Source organism: Ambystoma mexicanum, chromosome 8 (genome assembly GCF_040938575.1).
Source record: "Ambystoma mexicanum isolate Mex_15411 chromosome 8, UKY_AmexF1_1, whole genome shotgun sequence".
In the NCBI taxonomy this organism is placed as follows: domain Eukaryota; kingdom Metazoa; phylum Chordata; class Amphibia; order Caudata; family Ambystomatidae; genus Ambystoma; species Ambystoma mexicanum.
In genome coordinates, this window is record NC_090929.1 from 89880639 (window position 1) to 89906144 (window position 25506).

Here is a 25506-nt window from a genome sequence, read left to right on the forward strand (position 1 = left end):
ACGACCAATTCCACATGGGTGCAGTCGATGGCACCAATGCAACCCGGTATGCTGGCAAGTGCATGGAATCCCACTTTTGTGTTCGTAATTTCCTGCTCCGAGCGTGGTAGGGAGATGTAGTCGTCTGCGTGCTGCAGGAGGGCATCGAGCACTTGCAATAGTGTCCGTGAGAACAGTGGCTGAGAAATGCCATGCAACTGTCCGACTGTGTGCTGGTAGGTGCCTGTGGCCAGGAAGTGTAGTACAGACACCACCTTCAGTAGGGGTGGGATGGTGGTTGGGCTATCTATCATGCTGACAAGGTCAGCCTGTGTCATGTCCACAATGGCGGCTATGGTGTCCCGGTCCAGACGGTAGAGGGTGTGGATCTGCTCATCAGTGAGGTTGAACGGATGTGCTCGGAGGCGTGGGATTGCGGGCTGCCTGCGTGGTGGTAGTGGCTGTGCTGGCGGCCCTTGCTGGCCCTGCCTTGGCCTCCTCCTCCTCCTGCGTCTCCACCGTGCGGCCGGTTGTAGTTGGTGTTCGTCTTCTTCTTGGAGTTGGAGTACTTGCAGTGCTATCAGGTCCCCCAGGGCCAACATCGCGAGTCCTGCTGGTAGCATTTCGGTGTGGTTGTGGGAGGAGACTGGGTGTGCAATTTATGTGTTTTCAGGCTGTATGGCCTCCACCTGTGGTGATTCATTCCACCTGTGCAAACTGCTCTCCCCTTTGGCCGAGCACGTCCCGCGCACAACGCTGCAATTCGGGGAATGGCATCTTGCTATTGCAATCATGTATTTGTACCCGATGGCCGTGTAACATTGGTTGACATGTTCATTCTGCTGTGGTCCCATTGTTTCACATACTATCTGTGCAGTCGCGAACAGACTTGTGAAGGGTCAGTGGAACGTAGTACTCGAGTAACGGTGGGCCCTCATGCATCACTGTACCGAGTTGCAACGACGGGCGGGGCGTCCCATTTGTGGGTGAAGGCAGTTGCCATTTTCACACACAGCCGCACTCGATGGATTAATTAGTGATTTCAAGCGGCCACAGATGCCTTTTCGCCGTGATGTTGCAAATGAGGAATTCGAAGGGCGGCGCTTTCGGTTATCAGCTAGCGGCGAGGAGATGCCCACAGGTCTGACTGCAAATATAACGTTCTATTGTTCAATGTCCTTGAGACAGGGGCCATGGCGAGGATGCAATGATTGATATGAATAGTTTGGGATGCGCAATTGCGACGTGGGCGATGAGGCCGGCTGTTCCCAAATACATGTTACTTCACAACACTGGAATTACGGGCTGGGGCACTGTGGATTTTGCAGGCTGCATAACGCACAGACTCAATGGATGTTTCTAATGTTATGTGAGTAATTATTCAGGCGTTTTGATCCCGGGATGAGGGAATGATGAATGGATGCATGGGCAGGTGATTTGATACAGAGTTTGCCATGTACAGGGCTTCTTGGGATCTATCCGCCTCCCCTACGCTATGTGATGCAGGGCTGCCATAGTGGGACCATCGTCTATCTGGCCTTGTTGAGCCCTCCCTGTCTCGACGCGCCCTCAGACACTTGTGTCCATGCACGTCAACATTCCCATCTGATGGATTCTGTTTTGACAGACGCATGCACAGGTACACTCGTTTGTGATGGTGTTTGCACCTCGATATAGATGGTTATGAGTCGCAAGTGGTTTTGGGGTGGTGATGATCCTTTGGAGTGGGCTAGCATGCATATGGCTGTGGATTTCGTGTGATCATTGAAGTGAGTTGTTCGAATGTAGTTCTGATGGCCATTCTGTTCTTTTTCTTTTCTTTTGGTTGACAGGTATCTCCTCCCCTTTTGCCACTGCCATCTGTATGCCACTCCTGCAGATGGGTTTTACTCCCGACACCTGCTGCTTCGTGTTAATCAGTGGAGCAGCATTACGATCTTATGGGACGATCGCCAATGGGCCACATGCCCTTACGCAGTACTGGTGGCTCGGAGCAACATTTCGGCCTTTCAGCTGGACTAGTGCCTCCCCATTGGGACGGCCCTGCGGGTCTGTGCGCTTCCATGTTGCCTTTTCGTACGTGAATGTGGCTCTGTGTACCATGAGGGAACAGGGCGTCACACAAGTAGTGGCTGGTCATTTCTTGCGGATGCAGCCCACAATGGTGAAAAGTGTTTTGCAGTTCATGGCCTGATGGCTGTATGGGCTTGGTGATTTTGATGTGCATTAAATTTCTATTCTGATTTGGCCCGTGTAGCGTTCTTCTTTGCAAGTGATGTGGCATATGCCTATTTGGGGGGCGATGTATTGTGAGGAGATCTGCATTGGGTTCCAGCTTCGGAGTTTAGTTGCGTGGTACTGTACTGGGCGCGTTTGCCTACGAAGCCCGTGAGGTCAGGGATGGGGGCTGCCAATATGACAGTTTGAATGTTGTCATGCTCAGGGGCGGGGGATTGGGTTTTGTGTAACAGATGCCGGTCAGCCAGGTGGACTGGTGGAATGATGTGATTCTCGGAATATTGCTGGTCACAGGTGCCTGTGTTTGCGTGCGTTTCTTGGTGGGGGACTGTGGTCATGTCCATTGGGATGGCTTCTGTATTCGTGCCATCTGTGCCCTGCAGCTCCCATTGGCCCCTGTTGTGTTTCTTTTGTTCGTTGGCATGCATGGGTGACTTGTACATTTTAATGGTTGCATTGTGACTTCATTGCACCTACGGGGAGTTGTACTTTGTGGGCAGGGAGCGGTGTACAGGCACTCAGTGGGGCCGTTTACGGTTGATTCGCGATGCCGTACTTCTCACCATGGCGGTATGGTACATTCCGCCATGCTTGATGGCGTTAGGTACATGTCCGCTAGGGTCGGAATTGGCGTACCCTTGCACCATGGTGGTTTTAGCGGTTTGGCATGGCGCGCGCGCGCGTACTTGGTGCAGTTAGCGTTGGCGTTCACTACGGTGTCGCTAATGGCTTCGTACTTTGCGGTGACGGGTCATAATCGCACCGAGCGCTATTCGATGGCGGTCTTGCATTTCCGCCATCGTTTTTCGATTTCCGCAAGGGTCGTAATGAGGGCCAATGACTTGGGCTGTGTTCTGGGACACACCTCCACGTCCTCCAGGTCCCTACCTGTCTCTGTAACATTTACTGTCCTGTATGTATCATATTCTACACATGTTCCTAAGTTACCAACTTCGTGATACTTACTGGTTTGGGCGCTGTCAACAAATGAAATAAATAAATAAATAAAAACACCAGTATCATGAATGCTTCAAAGAAGCATCCTCGCCTCGGCTGTAGTTCTAATATAGTACTTGTTAAATTAGGCCCTAAGCCACAATCTTCGGATATCAATCAAGTCATTGCAAATCAGCATAACATTATTATTATTATTATTATTATTATTATTATTATTATTATTATTATTATTATTATTATTATTATTAACAGACTTTCAGTATTCCCAGATCCACACACACACAGAGCTAAGTGTATGGAAGGGAAGTTTGGAATTCCCAGATCCACACACACACTGAGCTAAGTGTATGGAAGGGAAGTTTGGAATTTCCGGATCCACACACACAGAGCTTAGAGTTTGGAAGGGAAGTTTGGAATTCCCAGATCCACCACACAAAGAGCTTAGAGTTTGGAAGGGAAGTTTGGAATTCCCAGATCCACACACACAAAGAGCTTAGAGTTTGGAAGGGAAGTTTGGAATTCCCAGATCCACACACACAAAGAGCTTAGAGTTTGGAAGGGAAGTTTGGAATTCCCAGATCCACACACACAGAGCTAAGTATTTGGAAGGGAAGTTTGGAATTCCCAGATCCACACACACACAGAGCTAAGTGTTTGGAAGGGAAGTTTGGAATTTCCGGATCCACACACACAGAGCTTAGAGTTTGGAAGGGAAGTTTGGAATTTCCGGATCCACACACACAGAGCTTAGAGTTTGGAAGGGAAGTTTGGAATTCCCAGATCCACACACACAAAGAGCTTAGAGTTGGGAAGGGAAGTTTGGAAAGATATCAGGATACAGCCCACCTTCTGCCATTCTCAGCCAAGTGTCCAATAAAGAATGAGACTCTTTAGAAGCCTGAGTGATTGCAAACTTGCCAACATGGCCCATTCCAAGCTGTAGGTGCTTATCCCGTCCTGTTGTTTAAGTTGCATTATGGGATTCGTAGTTCCACTTTTCCCATTAAAAAAACTCGGACTACAAGTCCCAGAATGCAAAGGGAAAAACAGGAATGGATAAGCAGCTACAGATTGGAATGGGCCACCTTGGCAAGTATGTATGGGATCGGGGGTTTCAGGAATAACACAATCTGGCCTCCAACACCACAGCCACAACAGCCACCCATCAGCCACTATCAACCAACGTCGAGGCCCCCACAAGCTTTGTGCTGTTACCTGAAAACAACAGCCTGCACTGGCATCAGAATGTTCTCAATATTGGCCTGCAATTCTTGCCACTCTTGGCGGGGAAGGGAGATGTTATTATTGGTCTTAAGTTAGCTCAGGCAGATATATGCAATGCAGTGTTGTTTTCTATGACAGCCGTGGCCTGAGGGGACGATCCCCTGTATAAAACGCAAGGTAATTCACTGATCTCCATCACATTGCTGGTTGCATCATGGAATATATAGCTGGCTCTGCATTTGCCCTTTATAAATATTTGTAATGTCAATGTTCTGCGTGGAGCAAAAAAGCAAGCACTTCAGATCATTTGCATACCCAGGATGCACTGGTGTGTGGCTCTGATCAGGAGGTCAACTCCAGTTCTGGCTAGTTGATAGTGCTATGGGTGTGTGTGTGTGTGTGTGTGTGTGTGTGTCAGCTGTAATCTCCTATTCTACTCACATTACAGGTTAAAACCTTTTTTGGCTTCTTCTGAAACTCACCATATTATTGATGGTGTACAGTATATATTTTCTTTTTCCTCTGCTGGGAAAAGTGCAGGTTCGTACATCAGCCAGACATGTCCCAGCCAAAGTTGTACAGCAGTTACAAATGACTGCTTAGACTGTGTCGAAAGAGTGCCAAGCCCTGGAATTTGGAGAGGTGGCACCAACCCTCACCATCAAGAATAAAAGAAGAATACATTCAGAGAGGGGCCGGGACCACCATCAGACAGAGGGGCAGATAGAGAGACCAGGCACTTCTGCTGCCCCTCCCCCTCAGACTGCTCTTTGCCCCAGAAGATTTTTTTTTCATTTAGCTCGGTCAGGACATGTTGGCAATTGACACAGACTCATTCGGAACTCCATTGGCAACCACTGCCAGCACAAATGGAGTTGAAGGTTGCCTGAATTATGTGTATATGTCCTGGCACTTATTTGAGTGAGAGCACTTATATTTCCAGAGGCCCCTATAGATTCTGCAAAGTTCCAGGTCTTTGAGCCAGGGCTCAGAATTATTTTTTATTTGGTGCTTCACACATTCCCAAAAGTCTCGACATGTATGAACGCTGATAGTTTGTTTCTCGAAGAAAAGCATTTCTATTACAATCATCAACACAAGAAGGTTTGTTAACTTGTTAAAAGCAGGTATCTGTGACATGCACAAAGCAAACCAATTTATATCTAGCGAAATAATGATGACTTTAATTTAAACTACAACCCACCAAGCAACTCTACAACACCATAGCAAACCCAGTGCCCATTTCTGGTGTGGTATCATCTACAGAGCAAAAGATTGCTTAAGTGGATATGTGTGGGGAAAACACTCCACCCAACTGTACTGAATGAGAAGCTAGAGTGAATAATCTCTGTGAACCTATACCTGAGTATGGCTTTCATATAGAAAGGACTAGGCGCACAGGACTGTGTTACTGATGCACAATGAATGAAACCTATTTGCTTGTGTGTATTGGGGTATATCCACTGCCAAATGCTAAGCAAACAAGTTCAAAGTGGTTCTTCTGCGAACTGGGTGAACTCATAAATGACTGATGAATTAAAAAAAATACTGCTTATGTATTGGAAGATTTGAACCAAGTGTGATTTGGGAACACATTTGATTCTAGTTTACAGAATCTTTGCTTTGCATGCAGCTATGGAGAACATAGCAGTGTCATTGGTGCTGGGAATTACAGTGCCTGTAAAAAGAAAAGTGAAGCCGACGTGCTTCAGCGCTATGGAATGCTGCTTTCAAACAGAGCTCCCATTCTCTGCTTCTGAAAGGTCCCACGCCTCCAGAAATGGCCCCTTGTCATTCACACGCAGGTGCTTTTTTCTCTGGTGAATCAGGAGTCTTTCATGAGCCAGTTCCATGAATCTTTGAAGACTGTGCCAACGTGTTATTGATTTCTGGCCCGCGTGCTGTGATGAAGATGATGGGGAGTGCACGGGTCACTGCGGATACTGGCCATGAGGTATACGCAGGTCTGTGTTTTATTTTATATATTGAGAAAGTGGATATATCACCTGCAAACTGCACGACATATCACCTTACAAAACAATAAATAGTAACTTCCACCAGGCAAAATGGCACTTTGAAGATGTGGACCGTATATTTATAAAGTCTAAAAACCCAGATCTTCAATGCTCAACAGAACAAAAGTATAACAATCACTCAGCAAGCAGTGGAAACAAGACCTTTTTAATAATTCAACGTCCACGCGCAGATCCGACCTAAGGAAATGCCATAGGACTCTGGACCGTCTGCCTAGAACACACTGCACGGCACGCAGGAAACTATAATGACTGCGAGATGTCACACCAAAGCACTGCAAAAGTCTTAAGACAATGCCTCCCTGTCTCCCAGAATATCTAAACCTCAACACGGGATATCTTACGCATCAACCACTAATGCCAAACACCTCTCACTGGCGCACCACCGACAGCAAGGCCAATCATTGGAAAGAGACAACACGGCCAAACTCTTTAAAATCTGCAAGCAGCTGGCCAACCCTCTGCAGTCTCCACCTCCCCTGTTCCCTCCCAGGCCCTCTTTACGGCTCTGGCTTCTCACTTCATCACTAAAACTCAGGACATCCTGTCCTCGCTCTCCTCTACCTCTTCCTCTACATCTCCCGGCCCCCCTCTGGCCGCCTCTCCCTCTCCTCCTCTGTCCTCTTTCTCTCTGACAACACCTGACAATGTTTCTAGACAAGTCTGATCTATGAAAGTGTCGTCCAAACAGGTGCTCCACTGCTCCTCCAGAACCATCAAGGACCACATTGACAACCTCGCTTCAGCCTTGGCCGATTACTGCACTCACTCTTTCGCCACTGGATCTTTCCCCTCACTTCTCAAGCACTCCCTTGTGTGACCCCCTCCTTAAACAGCCTTCTGTCGATCCTACCTGTCCAGTAAACTATCGTCCAATTTTTATCACTCCTTTCCTGGGCAAACTCCTGGAAAAGCTGGCCATCTCCCAGCTAACTCTCCACACTGAATCTGTTGGTTGTTTTCATGACAATCAGTTTGGCTTCAGAGCTGCCAGAAGCACGGAAACTGCTCTCCTGAACACCCATGAAGATCTTCTCTCCAATCTTGACTCCAGCCTTCGTTCTGCCCTTATCCTTTTTGATCTTTCCTCTGCCTTTGACACGGTCAATCAAAACATCCTGATCTATCAACTACGTGAGAACCTAGGCAGCTCCGATCAGGCTCTGGAGTGGTTGGCCTCCTTCGTCCTGGATCGACCCTCCCAAGTCCTACTTGGGTCCTTTCTCTCCACTACCTATCTCTCTCCACATGTGGTGTTCTGCAGGGCTCTAGCCTCTCACCCTGGCTCTTCAATGTCTACTTGGGCCCTTTGGCCTGCCTGATCTCTACATTCTCCTCTAACTTTCAGTGTTATGAGGATGACACTCAGTTCTCTTTCAGGCTCCCCTCAGCCTCCTTTCCTCTCTCGCTCATTCCTAACTGCCTATCCGCAATTCAGGATTGGTGCATCTCCAACGATATCTGCCTAAATGCCAGTAAAACGGAGATCTTTCTCATTGGGACCCCTGTTCCTGCTTTCCCTCTCTCACTCTTACAGCCCTCCCTGGGCCGTCTTCCTTGTGAGCCAAAAAACCTTGGTGGCATCTTCGACTCTACTCTCTCCTTCTCTCCTCACATCATGGACCTTGCCAAGAGGGCAACTACCAGCTGCACCTCCTCAGAGGTATCCTTACTTTTCTCAGTTTCCCCCAAAGGCTCACTGTCTCCAGAGCCCTGGTTCTCTCTAGGCTGGCCTACTGCAACAGCCTCTTCCTCAATCTGCCATCTTCTACTCTCCGCCCTCTGCAACTGATCCAGAACAGGACTGCAAGACGTATCCTTGGCCTCAAGCTCAGGAACTGTATCTCTCCAGCCCTGACATCTCTCCACTGGCTCCCGGTGGCTGCAAGGATCAAGTTCAAGACCCTCTGCATCGTCCACAAGGCTTTCTGGGCCAGGGCCCACACTACGTCCAACGCTCTCTTCCAAAATACCTTCCTTCTCTAGACCTTCGCTCATCCACCTCCAAATCTCTGATGGTCAGACACTTCTCCAGTCGGAGAGTGGGGGGTTGATCTCACTCCTCTGCAGGTGCCTCCTTATGGAATAGCCTCCCTGCCCTTCTCAATCTTGAGCCGGACCACCTGAAGTTCCGGAAGCAGCTCAAGACCTTCCCTTTCTTCTGTGCTTTCTCTCTCTCCCTCCCCTGCTGACCTACCAGCCCGTTGAGTCAACTGGTTGCTTGGCTATCCTCAGAGTGTACTGGGTGCCAGGCTCCCACATGATCAGTCTCCCCTGCACTGCCTCTGGGCTTACTGTGCATCTAGGGGCTGTACCTGTAACCCCTACAGTCCCCCGTCTCCTTGCACTTAACCAGAGCTGCGCTGCCCTGGCTGCACTTCCTCAGAGCAATGCTGCCCTGGTTGCACTTCCCCCTTCCCGCTCTCTGGCACATCCCCCTCTCCTTTCCCCCTGCACTTTGCATTGGCGCACTTGCACAATCTGAATGACACAAGGCCTAGTAAGTTTGTTTGTCTTGTCCTCCCTCGGTCTCCCTCCCTTGTCTTGTCGTGCCGATAAACACTTGTGTACAGGCGCGTTATTAATGACATATCATATCGTAAGTATGGAAACCCAAAGAACACTCCCAAACCTTTGATTAACAGTTCCTCTCCACACCTAACTCACCACACACAAACTCAGACCAATCACTGCACACAACCTTTGAAAAGACCCCTTCTACCCAGACTTAATTCATCACAAACGTACTCCTCTAATTACAACTGGCATACTCAGCTCCTGGCCAACAAATACGCTCACACTATTAGCACAAGGCCACCCCCTCTGGACAGAAAAACGTATATGCCTCCTACACTTTTTACCTAGAAAGCTCACAAACACTCACAGCTCAGGGTAATTCCCATCTGAAACCTCAACACAAAAGCACTGCAATCTTGCCTTCCCCTCTACTCCCAACTAACCAACCGCCCCCTGCCCCATTCTTTTCCAGATTGGCCAGAGGACTTAGAGAGCATGAAAATGTCAGCAGTGCGCGGTACAAATACTAATAACAAAACGATACCCATGCCTCTGTACGCTGCTCACAAAACTAAGCCATGATTGGACGAGTCACAGAGGTCTAGATTTACAGACTCGTCCCCATCATCTGGCCACTAGGCTCGGTGTTCGTCGATGCTTTACTTGCTGGTTGGTGCGCGTCCCTTCCTCTGCCGCAGGACTTCTGGTCTCCGAAGTTCTGAAATGAAAGAGAAACCCTGGCCAGAACATGGTACGGCAGATATGGGGTGAGCAAAAGTGGTACTTTTCATTTGAAGCTTGGCAGGTTTGGAGGGTACAAAGACGGGGGCTCTTCCAACTCACTCACCCTGCCTCTCGGGCAGGACTGGCTCTGGCAAACACCCTGGTGCGCCACCTGAGCCAGGTTGAGAGGGGTCCCATCCCCCTTGCCCGGGTCGGGGTCCTGACCCTGTGACAGTACATATATAGCTATATCTATATGTGATACACAACAGATATCTCAATGTTATTGTCCTACAATGCTATTGAGGGATTCTAATGATATGAGTAAGCATGAGCTCACAGGCGAAGAACAAGCATTTTGTAAATGTCACCGCATTAGGAAATAGCATTATAGAACCTTAACACGTATTACACACTGGGGGGGGACTGAGTTCACTCTCTAAATAAAGTGGTGGGACTCCGTCCCCCCACGTGTACCTCCGATTTGAGCCCTGGTCTTGCAGTAAACATAGCCAAAAATCGATTAACATGGAATAATAATGTATTTCTTATGTAGCGCAACACACCCATAGGTCTCAGAGCCCTGAAATAATAGAAGACATTATTATCCCACAGAGAGGTACTCAATTTATCGACCTCGGAAGGATGGAAGGCTGAGTTGACTGTGCCCGGATTTGTACCTGCCACAGCAGGCTGCACACAGATATCAGGGGCAAGCGCTTAGCTCGCTGTGCTAACTGACCGGATGTATGAGCAGGTTCATGCTTCTATTTGAGAAAGCGTGGTATAGAATGGGAAAAGAGGCCAGGGATGCGTTACCTCTAGACGCCCTATTTGTTCAAGTGCTGAATGATACAATGGCGAGTATTAAAATCACAGGCTTTTGCGCAACTATTGGAAAGGGTATCTGCAGCTCCGAAATTCAGGAACTAAACCGCAAGATGATGAAGGATATCCGTAACATCAAAAACTGAAGCTTGAGCTCCCCCGACCACTTGTTGGGTATAAGAGAGGAAAAGATGTGCTGTGGATTTAGCATAAAAAATATTCGAGTGACGAGACATCAGAGAGCCGGGGAGAGCATCCTGCTTGCTGTCCTGAATAGGTAACATAACAATTTTTGGCAGATCATAAAAGAGCGGGAGAATAACCAGGTGATCCTCCAGGACTGTGCCGTTTGGAGGACTCGTGGGTGACACACTTCTCCCAGCTGTACAACTCTAGCCTCCCATTTTGCGATCTGCAAGGTTGGGGGTGGGGGTGGTCATGGGACTTTGACTGTGATGATATCAAAGTCATTATGCAAAAGCATAGCCGCTCGAGGGCCCGTGGCCCGAGTGTGCTTTGTAACGCAGTGCATAAGACCGATCAGAAGTTCTTATATAGAGTATTTAAATATGCCCTTATACATCACAATTCCCGTATTAATGGTACACCGCGATTGTGGTGCATCTATAAGAAAGGGGACATATATAGTCCCCTTAACTATAGACTTATAGCTTTCCTAGACTTTGAGTCAAAAATCTTGTCTTCCTTAGTTCTGGCTGATCTCTCCTTATGGGCAACTAACACAGGCATCCTAAAGCCCAATAGATTGGTTTCCATAAAGGGGCTGGGACCTCCACGGTGGGTTTCATCATCAACCATTTGCAACGGAGGGTTTGGGAAAAGTGAATCCCTGACATCTACTCGGTGTCTATTGACTTGTCGATGGGTTTCGATAAAATTGAAAGAAATCTGCTCTGGACCAAGTTAAGGAATTGGGGTCTCCCTAACAACCTGCTGTCTGTCCTGGTCAATTTGCATTCTGGTACTTCACTTCCAACACAACACATCTTCAACTATTCAAACATCTAATGGATTGGGCGAGGGCTGTGCCCTGGCACCCTCACTATTTCATCTTTTTCATAAGACATTGGAGAGGATCTCGCAGAAGCTGTGTTTGTCCCCCCCACTGTGCCAGGGTGCACAATATTCTGGGTCACCTACGCAGATGACATCCTGCTTTTGGATCACTTCAAGGTTGGTATTCAATGACTGTTTAGGGCATTTGGGTCATACGCAATGAAAAATGCCCTGACTATTAACATCTCGAGATCCAAAATGTTGGTGATCCATGTAGGGCGCATGAAAGTGTCAACAAGCTGGATCTTAAATTCCATTAAAATTGAAGAGGTCTGGAACTTGAAATACCTGGTTCTTAACAACTATGGAGTGAAAGAGAAAACCCTCCTAATTGAGCAGGTGCTTGCCAAGACCACGCACATGGCTTGCCAAATGATGTCACTAGACTGCCGTTTTGGCAAACTCTCACTTAAGCCTCTGCTTAAGTTCTATGAGTCAAAAGTGGTCCTGACAGTGTGTTATGGGCTAGAAGTATATTACCAGTTAGGGGAGTATGACTTGACTATGTGGAAGGATTGCTCTGCAAAAGCACTCTTGGCCTCCCAAGATCGGTCCTAATGGCGACCATTCAAGCGGAATTGGGCCTGAGTTCACTAAATTCTAAAATATGCTAAGTTAGGGGAGTATGACTTTGACTATGTGGAAGAATTGCTCTGGAAAAGCACTCTTGGACTCCCAAGATCGTTCCTAATGGCGACCATTCAAGCGGAATTGGGCCTAATTTCCCTACATTCTAAAATATGCTGGAAAAGGACCCAAATGTGCATGGAGGTCTACCAACCACCTGCAAATTCCATTTTCGAGCAGATGGACACCACCAAGACTGTAAGCGAGAGTGCTCTGGTTCAATCATGTTGCAGGTACTTGGGCTTGGCATCCACAAGTTTGGAAAATGCATCTACAAAATATATGCTAGCCAGGAGGATGACCTGTCAACATGATGAGATCAATACATGTAACAAATCTAAGTCTTATAAGAGCAACAGAGATGCAGGTGGGGTGCATCGGAAACGAGTATGCTGCGCTTCATATCTGTTACTGTACCCGTACTGGGGCTTTGCTAAATGTCTGCTACGCTTTTGTTTACATTTATTAGCAACCAAGGAAAAGATATTCTGTTGGAAAGTGAAACTTGCAGACGATACTACTTGTAGCCATTGCTTGAATTCCGTTGAGGCCTTAAAACATCTGGTGTGTGAATGTCCTGGTCTGACCTCCCTTAGGAATAATATCTTTGGTCACTTTATCGAGGGACTTAGACTTCAGCCTTGGGGTTCAATCTGGGAGCTCTTTAACTTGGATTGTTGCCCAAGGTCGCCACTGATTGCTTTGTATTACTTCTTACGGAAACTAAACTTGTAAATTATCATGTGTTCTCCTTCTCTTCCTTTTTATTATTTTTCTTACTTGTTGGCAATCTATGTAATTTATGCAGTTTTATAATTTGATGTAAACTTTGGCACTCTTTGTTAGGAGCTATTGTGCTATAAAACACTAATTCAATGTTTCATTCCCTCATGTGCATTTATTTCTGTTTTCTGCATAGCAAGGAATGAATTTTACATAATACTCAGCTATTCCTTAAAATGATCTTAATTGTTACTTGGACATGGAAGCAGATGTCTGAGTCATAACTTTCACTAATCCCTCTCTGGATTTTATTCCATGACTATAAATCGTATGCCTCAAATAGGTAACACTTTGCACCTTCACCTGCTATTTGGTCACTTTTACAGTTAAACCCTTTTCCTGTAATTCATTTTAGTACCTTATGCACCCTCCGATCATTTTTCAATTCCGATTTTCCCTATTCCATTATGTCATCTTGAAAATAACTCACTCATGTAAACTTGCAAAAAAATTCCAGCATGCGTCGCTGAAACACAACATCTGCTGATGCTAACCCAAAGGGCAACCTGCAAAACATTTGCACCAAATGGTGTAATAAAAGAAGTTAAATGAAGTTGTGAAAACAGAAATAAAATATTGAGGCTAAGTACCCCAAAAGGAAATACACTGAACACGGGTTACAAAGGAACATACAAAGTACTTTATTTTATACTGAATCCAGTTACAAAAACAGAGCAAAATCAGATAGCTATCGGCCCTCAGTACAACAGAAGGAACTCCAGCGTGGTTCAGTGTGTTCAGTGAGAGACCCTATACATTTGGTGGGCGCAATGTCCAGCCCCACTTCGGATTAATATTCCTTTTAATACATCACCGATCTAAGGTTCGTGCCAAGTCTCAAATAACCGCATATAACTGGTTTGCCTTTAATACATGTATCAACAAGCGTATGCATTAACTTTATATTCTAAAACTTTCCATGCAGGCCTTCTTAAACCTTAATACAATGTAGTTAAACAGATGTTCTTCGTTCAGTATTTGAATACATTGTCTCAACATATGCTCATGGATTAGTTTCATTGCACGAGTAATCCTTCTACACATAGGTCAACGAAGGACAAGGTCTCAGTTCACGACCTCAACAAGTGGCCTGCAGGCAAATTACACATTAGCTATGTACAGAGGTCAAGACGGCCATGTTGTATTCTGCAATGACATCGTCCACCATTTTAGCTCACAGGGTGACTTTTACACAACGAATCCTAAAATGGCGGTTTGACCTAAAATGGCGCTTTACATGGATTTAAGGTCAGGACCTTGCAACACAGATTTCTTTCGCAAGAGAATTTCGAGCAGCTTGGCGTAGGCCAATATTAATATATTTATTACAATAAGAGGCACGATATACTTTCTATTTTGACAAAGTGATGACTCAGGCAGCTCAATCTGATGAAGCGTAGATGATATAGTTCAAAAGTTGAGAACAATGATGCTTGTCCCATAGTAGTCAAAAGTTCATTAATATTTGTCAATACATGTCTGTCCAAGAAGATACTGGCATTTAAATCACACAGGTCAACACACATTCTTAACCCTTGATCTTGCTTCCTTTCCAAAACAATTGGTGACAACACATCTGATGCTTCAATCCATGCAATAACTACTTCAGTACGAATCTGTCCAATTTTGTCTTAAGTGCCTCTCTTGTTAACACAGGTACATTTCCCACTTTGGGCACTTGGGGCACTGTGCCTCTTTTCAGTATTATCTTGTATGCAAACCCCTTCAATTTACCTAATTTTTCATTAGAAATGGCAGGATATACTGTCTTGAAATTCTCATTCGACGTTGGCATATTTGCATTTATGCATGAAATGGGAATCTCCTTCCATCGGTATATTTGTATCTCTAAAGCTGTTTGACACTGGCACTTTTGTATGCAACATACAGTTTCCGCCTGGCTTCTCTGATCTTTGTACTGCATGGATGCCTATTCATATCCCAATGCGATGATGGGAACCTGCCCATAGGCACTTAGATTTATGTCAGAAGTGATGAGTGTATTCACAGACTTTCCAAAACTGTCCTCAAAGTTCCAGGATATCAAGGTGTAAGGAGATCCTGAGTCTACCAACATCTCAATATCTACGCCATTGACTTTCATGATGTCCTACGGTCCACTCTATGTCTGACCTTGGATTTGCAACAACACCTTTTCTTCCACGTTCAGCATTTTGTAAGACTGCAGGTCCTTTATTATGTTTACACTGGTTCTGTACATGGCAGGCTTGTAATGACCTTCAGATCTAGAAATGTTGGCGATTGATTTGCCCTGTCTGGCAAAATGCACTCTCGCTCCACAGCATCTGCACTTTACCCACAGAGCTGGACATTCCATAGCTCCAGTTTCATGGCTACTCCATCCGCACTTGCAGCAGGTAGGCCTTCCTTTGCAGAATAACTGGGATGCCTCTTGCCCCTATTTCTGACGTAATTAGTTCAGGAAAATGTATTGGTGTCTGCTCTTCTGTTTCAGTTCACGGCCTGTACTGCCTCCCCAACTACTTGTGCATCTTGTGAGCTACCTCTTGTAAGTTCTTTGCTGACTCGTCAATGGCTCTTGCCAATTCCAGAGCTTTTTCCAATTTTGGGTCCTGGTCTATCCAAAGTCTCTCCCTTATTTTACTTGACTTTACTTGTGTTACATGCACCCATCATTTTCCAATCCCTGATATATTCTTCTATTATGCCAGTGACGTTGCATGTGGCTATTAGAGTCTTCAATGCAGGGACGTAAGTGTCCATGGACTCTTCCACCCTTTGTGTTCTGGAGAAGAAATTATATCTCCCAAGTATCGCGTTTGGTGAGTTTTGTCAAAGCCATTTCGTAGGCAATGACTATAGTTTCACCTTCGCCACTGCCCTGTACCATGACATCTTCACCAGGTAGGTACCTGAAGAGGCGCAAACCCTCTGTGCCCAGACAGTTCAGCAACACAGAACATCTGTGCAATGATTTCCTCCTGCTGTCCGACGATGCACTTTAAATGAATCGAGACCAAACTCCCAACATACTGGCAGTTCCCCAGGGCTGGACAAAAAGCATGGCAGGGACCTTCTCCAGAACGGATCATTAACGACCAATCCTGAACATTGGACGGTTCCATGAAACTCTCACAGCAACTCTAATGTAAACAAAGCTGCGGGAATGCACTTATGGCAGATAGAGATAACACTGAGCATGTACTACTCCATGACCTATGCATTACTGTGGCTTTCTCATTTTATACTTATTCTTTTTTAAGTTGTCATTTGCCTCTTCCTAATGTAATGTGATGTGATTTGTAATCTGAAGTTTTATGAAAAAATGTGTTTTGAAAGGTTAATTTAATTTAAGCAACCAAAATAAAAAATTTTTTAAAAAGACCTATGCATTACACTATAACAGATTGTGTCCCCAAGTGAGAGCATGTTCCACGCATTGCAGTCATGTCACGATGCCCTCTGTGATCGGACCATGTCTAGTGGGGTGCTATCCAGACTCCAGTTAATCTTTCCGAACACCGTTGGTACACACCAATGTCACAGATGTGCCACCCAGGTCATGCAGAGGATGCACTCATTAATCAGCACCCAGATGCCTCAGAGTTAGGGGCGCTCTGCAAATACCAAAAATAAATAAATAAATAACTTAAATGGCTTTTGGTAATCAAAATTAGGGGATTTGGGGATGTAACCCTTAGCAAATCTATAGTAGATCTACCAAGCAGAATCCTGAAAGTTCCCCAAAAAACCCAGATGTAGTTTTTGCAGTCTCAAATGACCATGTAAGGGTGTGGTATTATAGATCTGTTTAATGAACGCTGTATAAGGATAGACAGCCCTGAGGGGGGAAGGGAATATGATATTTGCAGACTGTATTTTGCAAAATGTATTGGATTTGGAATATGAAATTGCATCACGCATTTTGTATGCAAACATGATTAAAAAAATACTCTAATTGATTGGTGTTTTTGAAGACCTTTTTTGATGTATTGCTATATTTTACAGGTTTTATTTTTCACGTAATGTTTTATACATTTTTGTAAATTATTCATTTTTATTTTACTTTTTTTATCTTAATGTTTGTTCAGAGCTGGCCCCAACAGGTATGTTTTCAGGCTCTTTCTAACAGTGTCATGAAGAGTTGGGTGGCAGCCCTTAAATGCGCGTTTAAGGGTCCGCCCAATCTCGAGTCTGACGTGTTTACACCCAGCTCTGAGCTGAGGATAAACACGCCAGCAAAATGGCAATTTTCACTGCACTTACTGCCAGCGGTATTACTGCGCAGTAATTATGCCGAACATTCCCCATTGGGTCCAATGGGGAATGGGGAGTAACAGTTAGCAGCCAAGCCGTGCTCTGGCAGTAATACTGCCAGACGGGTAGGCACTAACGCGAATAAAGTTGGGCAGTATCCAAGCCGGGATACCGCCCAACTCGTGATGAGGTCCTAAAAGTGGTGCTGGTGGGTACAATGTGGATGTGAAGAGGTAGTGTTTTCAATGCTCTGGGTGCCCAGTGGGCAAATGCTTACTTTTGTTTGCAGGTCGGTTTGCAGAGTGGAATGTGCAGGAAGTGCCAGCATGCTTGTCCGGGTTTTGTGTGGGTGATGGGTTAGAGTTTGTGTGAAGGTAAGACGTGTTTTGTGGTGGATGGATTCGAGGTGGATAATTTATTGACTTTTATGGGTGCATGGCGAAATGAACCTGACATGGCTTGGCCAATCAGTAGACCCAACAATGGGTAGCTATAGCAACCCCTGAGCCAGCTTTCAGCAGATCGCCTCAGGTAGCGTGCACATTCCAAGGGCTTAGTATCCCAAAAAGCGCCTTTCTCTGGGCAAGAATGGGGTTTATCATATCTACAGAGGCGCTATTGCCGCTTCAGACTCATCTGTTTATGTCCAGGTGGTCAGCTCACAAGTTAAATTCTCTCCTCTGATGCAGGGCCAGCCTGCACTTCCCATGGTCCAAGCCTGCGGCAGGGCTGGCTCAGCCCCTCAGCTTTCTGAGGTCGGTAAATCGAGTGCCCCTAACGCGGGCAGTAATAACAACTTTACAGCGCTTAGAAGCCGGAGGAATCCACCATGAAGCGCTATATGCAAACACATCCATATTATCTATCAGTCTATATGCATTTTTTTTTATCTTAATGCAACAATTCTGCTCCTGCCTTTCAAACAAAAGACGCCCTGAACCTACCGCGAGCCATGCAGAGGTATTTGCAAAGTGAACGTGCAACGGACTCTGGCATTCGGTTGCCAGGCAGCTGCACGGCAACAGGGCAACACATCGGCGTCCTGTGTCCAGCGGGCGGAGCGGCACGTTTAGTGTAGGCGGCGAGACACTTCAGGCGGCCAGAGAGAGCTGGGACGGCGCGCAGAGGGCGAGACGGGGGGCAGCCGCTTGCGCCATTTGATGGGGGTCTTCACCAAGGTCAGTGTGTGGCCTACGCCGTGTAGGTAGTTGGCTTGTATGCCAAATGTTTCTGAAGTGAGTGTAACTGTACATCTACCGGGCACGTGACATGCTGTGCACTTCCGAGCCGAAGGAGTGCACAGAACGTAGATGGTACTGGACAGTTAGTTGGCTGTTATATGACAACAACCCCACATTGGGCCGCGCGGGAAGTGCTCCTCTGAGTGCGAAAGTAATGGCAGCGCTCACAGTTCTCAGCGGCCTGGTGTTTGGGGAGAGGAGTCTGTCATGTTAAGCGCCGTCTTCACAAGGTCCGGGCACTTGTATGTTCGTGGCATGTCCTCTGCACGCTTTGTGGTTTAACGGAAGCTGCGATCAGTGTTATGCTTAGTGACAGCATTGCGTTTACTCCAAATTCATCTCGCATCTTTCGAGATACTACAACGTTGAAGAAGAAAGAGCAACTAAGCATTCTTTTTTCAACTTCATATGAACTCATGTTTGCATGCAAAGAGATTAACAATTATTCTGCATACAATCAAGGCAACTGTGGCTTAAAGGTATTACATTCCAAATCTATCCCAAGAACAAGCTTTTTGAAGTGTGTACTTCCTGTCAGGTGTGCTTGACTGAGGAAGTGACTTTGTTAGGGCATTTCAAGCTTTTCAGTTGACATGGGCCCCAGGACTCTGATGGGCCCCCAAGAAGCTGCCTCATGTATGTAGTTTTATGACACAAACACACTCCTTCCATTCGGATATTAAATGTGTCCAGCATTCATGTTACAGACTGCCTTTTCTGGCACCATCAGGCTTGTTACCGCCCTGTTGCAGTATCCAGCAACATTCTTATCACCTTTTTGCCTTTCTACTACGGTTTCTCCGACGTTACCACCCTACTGACAAAGAGCAATTAATAACTTTTCAGTTGCCAGGTGGTCATTTATGAATGGCTTGATATATGATAATATGATAGGTTATTTATAACGCGCTTAATACCCAGAGGTTTCTAAGCGCGGACCCAGGGATCAAACCTGTGTTGCTCTGTGACATCTTGCTTCTAAGGCGAGCACGTTGCCCCTAAGCTATCATCCCGAAACGCTTGCCATAAATTCCTTTATGCTTTCCTTTCACACTCAACTATTTTTCTTGCTGACAAATGGCAGAGGAGGGGCACAGAGCAGAGATAACATCTCCACTGTGCTTTTCTCCTCTGCCTTGAGTGAGCACTTAATTTAATCACTGCATGAGTTTTTCCTGCAGGCGTAAAACAGATGGATTCCACTGGCATTCGCCTCATGTTGTCACTTGATAAAGAGCAGGTGGATTCCATTTGAATCCGTTATAACACGCCACCTTGGAAGAATATTGGCAGGCAGTGTTTTATATCTCTCTTAGTGGAGAAAATTAAACACTGAGGGCCCGATTCATGGAATTATTTGCATGAAATATAGTGAACTTGCACGCCGAACTGGGTACATAATCCCGTTTGCCGATTCATGCCATCGAATGTTCTGGGTTTTCCTTGGGCTTGCATGGCCTTTGCATATTCTCGGCACATCTCTGCGAGCGGCCGAGTGCCTTGCGTAGAGGGCGGGGTAAGGGGCATGTCGTGTCCAGCAGGGACACAATAGTCATAGGCGCCCCTCTGCGAGAACTAACACGGCTAAATTAACTGTTCTTTGGGAAGGTACCCACTCGAGACTCTGCAGCCACACTTTAGCTCACTGTACCTTTCACAGATGGGAAATATCCATTTGCATATCAGTCTTTGTCTGGCACACATGGGCAGTCCAGCACCGAAATGCTACGGCAATTCCCTTCTGAACAAGAGTACCAACAGCAACCCCATACACGTGTTTCAGCCTTCTTGGGCATCATCAGTGAGGTGGAGCTGTGCCTCTCTGAGCACAGTGAGCAAGGGGTCCACGTCTGGATGACCCTAGGACACTTAGGGTGACTAAACCTAAGGCCCTTGAAAAAAATCAAAGGATTAGTCATGGGTTCCCTTCTATGAGAACGAACACGGCAAACATAGCCTGTTCTATGCGATGGTACCCACTCTAGAGTCCGCAGCCACATTTTAGCTCACTGTACCTTTCACAGAAGGGAAATATACATTTGCACATCAGTCTTTGTCCCACCCACATGAGCAGTCCAGCACCAAAATGCTATGGCGATTCTCTTCTGAACAAGAGTACCAACAGACTATTGTTTGAAAGCTACATAACATTTGCGACCCACATAGGCTTGTTTCGATATAAGTAGTTACGCTTTGGGATATCGAGGCTGCCACAATCTTTCAAGAGAGCATTAGGAGGTTAATTCGGCACGTAAAGAACTGCTTCAATTACAGCGACGATATTTTAGTTTTTGGGATGATTCTTGAGCAACATGATGGAGCGTTGCATCAGGTGTGTCTGGCTCTCTCTCTCAGGTGGGGCTAACACTCAACACTGAAAAGTGTGCGTTTCACAAGAAACATCTAAAATTCTCTGCACATGTGTTTTCACCAGATGGAACGAGTCCTGATCCTGGAAAAGTAACCGCCATTGAAAAAATTTCGCCCTCACAAGATGTGAGCGATGTAAGCTCATTTCTGGGGATGGCCAGCTGTTGCAGTAGATACATGAAGGATTTTGCTACCATCAGTGCACCATTAAGAGAACTTTCCAAGCAAGGGAAAGAATTTAACTGGGACCGATCTTGTGAAGGGGTGTTCACACAGATCAAGAAAGACATTGGATCTGCTGAGTGCATAGCCTATTTCAACCTGGTTAAATGCACTGAACTAACGGTAGATGCAAGCCCGGTTGGTTTGGGTGCCATCTTGGCACAGCACAGGCCTGGCAGAGACAGCCCCAGGGCCATTGTCGCCTGTGCCACCAAAAGTCTTACAGACGTCGAAAGAAAGTACTCAATCTGGAAAAAGAGGGTCTGGCAGTCATCTGGCCGTGTGAACACTTTCAGATGTTCCTGCTAGGAAAGCCGTTCACAGTTGTTATTGATCACCAAGCCCAGGTCACGATCTACGGAAACCTTCCATGTAGGATGCCTCCTAGAATTGAGAGGTGAGGGTTAAGGTTACAAGACTTCAACTTCACAATCATTCATAAGACAGGAAAAGAATACAACCCGGCAGACTTCATGTCTCGGGCAACCACTTGTGAAACAAGATTGTGATCCATCCATGTTGGACGAAAAAATGTCCTCGCTCAACAAGGACCTCTGAAGCCACTTACGATGAGCATGGTGAGAGATCACACCATGAGTGAAAGGATACTGCAGAAGGTGAAGGAGCTCATAACATCTTGATGGTAGAGAGACAGTAATTTAGAATACACACAAGGAAGCCAAAAGACTTTACAGCAAGAAATGCAAGCTTTCAGACAGGTGAAAGATGAGCTGTCAGTGACTGCAGAAGGCCTTGTGATGCGTGGGAGGCGGATCATTATACCTACGAACCTACGACAGCAAGTAGTGGATCTGGCACACGGAAGGCATCGAGGCATGGTGGCCACCAAGTGACAAATAAGAGATACCATGTGGTTCCCAGGGATTGACTTAATGGCGGAAAGCACTGTAAAAAGATGTCATCTATGTCAGTGCACATTGAAACCCGACAACCCGGAACCACTCAGGATGTCAGAACTGCCAGAGGCACCGTGGACACATGTCGTGATTGACTTCTTTGGGCCGTTTGATGGGGGAAAATACTGGATGATGGTGATGGATGAATTCTCTTGTTTCCCTCTTGAAAAGATGATCTTGTCCACAGCAGCTAGCACTGTCATCCCTGAATTGGACATTATCTCCTCATCTTGGGGCTTTCCTGAGATATTAAAATCTGACAATGGGCCGCTGTTAGCCATCTGGAGTTTGCACGATTTATGAGTAAGATGGGCCTTCATCACTGGAAAATCACACAGTTGTGGCTGTCTAGAGGAGGAGCCAAGTACCCCCACTCCACCTGCCCTGCCTACATTACCTGAAACGTATGAACCAAAATATGTGACGTATACTGAACAGGTGAACCAGCAAAGAGAAAAGCGCGGGGCCCGTGCAGTACCCATAAGAATACCTATACCTAAGAGAATATGGGAGGTAAAGTACCCATTGAGGAAACCATACTTGCATCCAAGACGATATGATGGCCATTTGAACGAGATTCCTGATGAAACACAAAAACTGAAAGACCAGGATGAATGGTGACATCATACAAAGCTGAATCGACACCCAGATAGAAAGATAACCGGGCCAGAGAGGCAGACGATTATAAAGAACAAAGAAATACCAAGTATAAGTGACATCTTCGGATTGAGAAACCTATGCCACAAACGTGATGACGATATTCAGTTTAAACGTGTACAGATGCAATGAAAGGCAAGCAGCAAAGCAATCATGAAGCTAGCCACATTCTTAAATAGATTAGACCGCGGCAAGCTGCAACATATATCTATATACCTCATAGATACATATGGATTAAGTAAAGAATGAATGTTTCCAATACGCATAAAGCAGTACTGAACAACGAAGAAGACCTCATTTCAGTGTCGCAGTAAAGAAAAGCAATTGAATTAAACAGAAAAAAAGTTCAGCTAAGAAGTTCACAGCGCCAAGAAAGCCAAGGTCTTATCAACCTGGAGTTGGCTGACATTGGATACAATTAGTGTGAAAGAACAGAAACTCCTGTTCAGAGTGGTCAAGCAAAAACAAAAGATGTCAGAGGACTATTGAAAATAAAATCAAATCCACGAAAAGATTCTATTTCATAGTGTCCAGTCATGGAAGAATGTTGGATGGATGAGATGATCACACCTATGCACGGAAGCTGGATAGTGCCCATACTCCTTACAAATTCTCAGAGAACAGTACAAACTCAAGGCCAACTTCAAAGTACTTGACACTGGACCATTGAGGTGATGATGGATAATATTTTAATTGGTGGGAAGCTGGTGCTAAAACGAGCTCCCCCGCACCTGGTTGTTCAGTCTGCGTGCTGCTCACATAGGTAGGAAAAGTACTGACGGGGGTGTGGAGCCAACCAATTGTAGGGGACCACGTAGTTGGGGATCCTATAGTTTGTGTAGCCAATGGGACGTTGCACATTTAGTGATGTTCATAGTGGCCATTTTGAAGGGAGGGCTTAGTTGCCCCACCTGATGTTAACTATCCTATTACCTCTATTCGTTACTCCATATAGATATAGAACCTATGCTTAGTTATTCACTTAGAACCAATCCCACTTCCCGATAGGTTTTTGTAGTTAGCCACGTAGGATGACGTTGGTAATGACGCAGGTCAACAAGTCAGTTATGACCAGTTATGGGTATAAGAACCCAACTTTTTTATGAAGTAGTTAGAGTCAGAATATGGAGCGATTGCTGATGTTCGTTGTACTCCCTGTTTTAGATACTTAACATTAAAACAAATAAAACTTTTGCCAAACTATTTGTGTCGTCTCGATTATTGATATATGAATAAAATCTGCATCGCCTTTTATCTCTAGGGTACCGTTACTCATCTTAAAGGGCTGGAAATGGCCAGTTCAGCTGCAAGCCAACGGAATGATTGAGAAATGTATGGGAAGTCTAAAGCAAGTATTGCAACAAAATGAGCTGCGTCAGATGTCCCTACATCAAGCTGAATGCCACATGCTCAGAGATTACAGAAATTTGCTGCATGGAACGACGGGAAGATGCCCATCAGAGCTTGTGTTTCAAAGAAAAGTGAAAACAAGACTGCCTCATAGAGAAGAGCTTTGGGAAAATGACCTCACAACGCTGCAGGCTGTGGGTTCTGCCAGGAAGCGCGAGATGAAAAGATATGCTGATGGGAAGCGGGGAGCAAAGTCTTCAACACTGCAAACAGGGCACATGGTTCTTGTGTCTCGGAAGCAAGAACGGAAGTCGGAGTCAAGATTTGATCCTGCCCATTTAGTCATCACACAGATCAAGGGATCTATGGTGAATGCCCGATCCCCGGGAAGGGTGATCACACGAAATGTGTCACAATGTAGGCTCTACCGAGAGGGAGAGAAGGAGCTCGATGACGAGGAGAATGTTGAGGAAGGCGGTCAAGAAAGGTCAGGAAATGAGGATGCTGTTTTGACAGAGCCTGGACAGTCTGTGCTGATGCCAACAAGCCCAATGTGATGCATCACAAGGCCTGTGAGACTGACTGAGGATATATGAGACTAACTGTGAATAACGCGATTCTGTTTTGCCCGAGAGGGAGCTATGTCGTGTCCAGCAAGGACACGTTTAACGTGGCATGGCGAGTCTCCTCGTCATGCTGGCTGGAATGAATGGATATGCGTTCGCTCGTGCTTGTGCAGTAATATATTGCCGCGTTCGCAGCAGAAAGAAAGAAAAGTGAATAAAGACAGATCACTTTCTACTGGTCTCTGTGTTCCTTGTTTTGGTGCGCTGGTGTGCAGTGGCCTATAGGGTCAGCAGAGGACGTAAATGAGTGGGGATACGAAAGGGCGCAACTTGGAAAATTAGGAAGAACAAGGGAAAAAGTGCATGTTACGAGGGACAGACCACAGGCAGTCCATAGCACGCCCACAAATGCGCACATCAAAGTGTATTCATGGATGTGACTGCGCAACTTCTCGCTGGCGAAATGAACATGAAAATTGTTCAATCTGTCTGCCACTCGAAGGCAGGCGTAAATTCACTTGCACATAGGATTCACAGTGCGCAGGTGAGTTTGGGGGTGCTGGGCCGGTTTACGGGGGTTCGCATGCAGATTTTCAGAGATTCATCCGAGTTACGAAAAATTTTACGCATGTTGTTGGGGTGCCAATAACAGATACACGCCACCCTGCGCAGGTTGCCTTAGATGCAGGCATGGTTGAGGGTGCATGTGTTCATGCCCAGAGAGCATGCAAAGGTGGCTGCTTCTGGCTGCTTGTGATTTGCATGGCAGCGTGTCAGGGGCGTTCCAGGCACCGACTTGCATATACAGTTACTTTGTGTGAACAATTCCATGAATACGCAGAGTGCACAGAAACAATTCTACGTGCAGGCTCGTGCAGTGAATCTGTTGGCGCACAGATATTGCAGGATTTCTGTACACTTTTCCATGAATCAGCTCCTAGTGATTCAGCTCCCTCTT

At 46.0% G+C, this 25506-nt stretch overlaps 2 protein-coding genes across 9 annotated transcripts in view; one reads left to right on the top strand and one right to left on the bottom strand.

The window, feature by feature from the left end:
* The window catches only part of RALGPS1 (Ral GEF with PH domain and SH3 binding motif 1), a 2625553-nt gene that overhangs the window by 2281916 nt on the left and 318131 nt on the right, over positions 1-25506 (bottom strand). The window lies entirely within an intron of this gene.
* The window catches only part of LOC138471650 (uncharacterized), a 57901-nt gene continuing 50682 nt past the window's right edge, over positions 18288-25506 (top strand). Inside the window, exons 1-2 of one of the 2 annotated variants that reach the window (XR_011268479.1) lie at positions 18305-18403; positions 23894-24783. Coding sequence is in view for 1 of the 2 variants with exons in the window: in XM_069609370.1 (XP_069465471.1) it covers positions 18386-18403 (18 nt within the window). In the remaining variant the exon portion in view is untranslated. Of the gene's footprint in view, positions 18404-23893; positions 24784-25506 lie in introns of those variants that run through there. The other variant, XM_069609370.1, reaches the window with a different exon arrangement.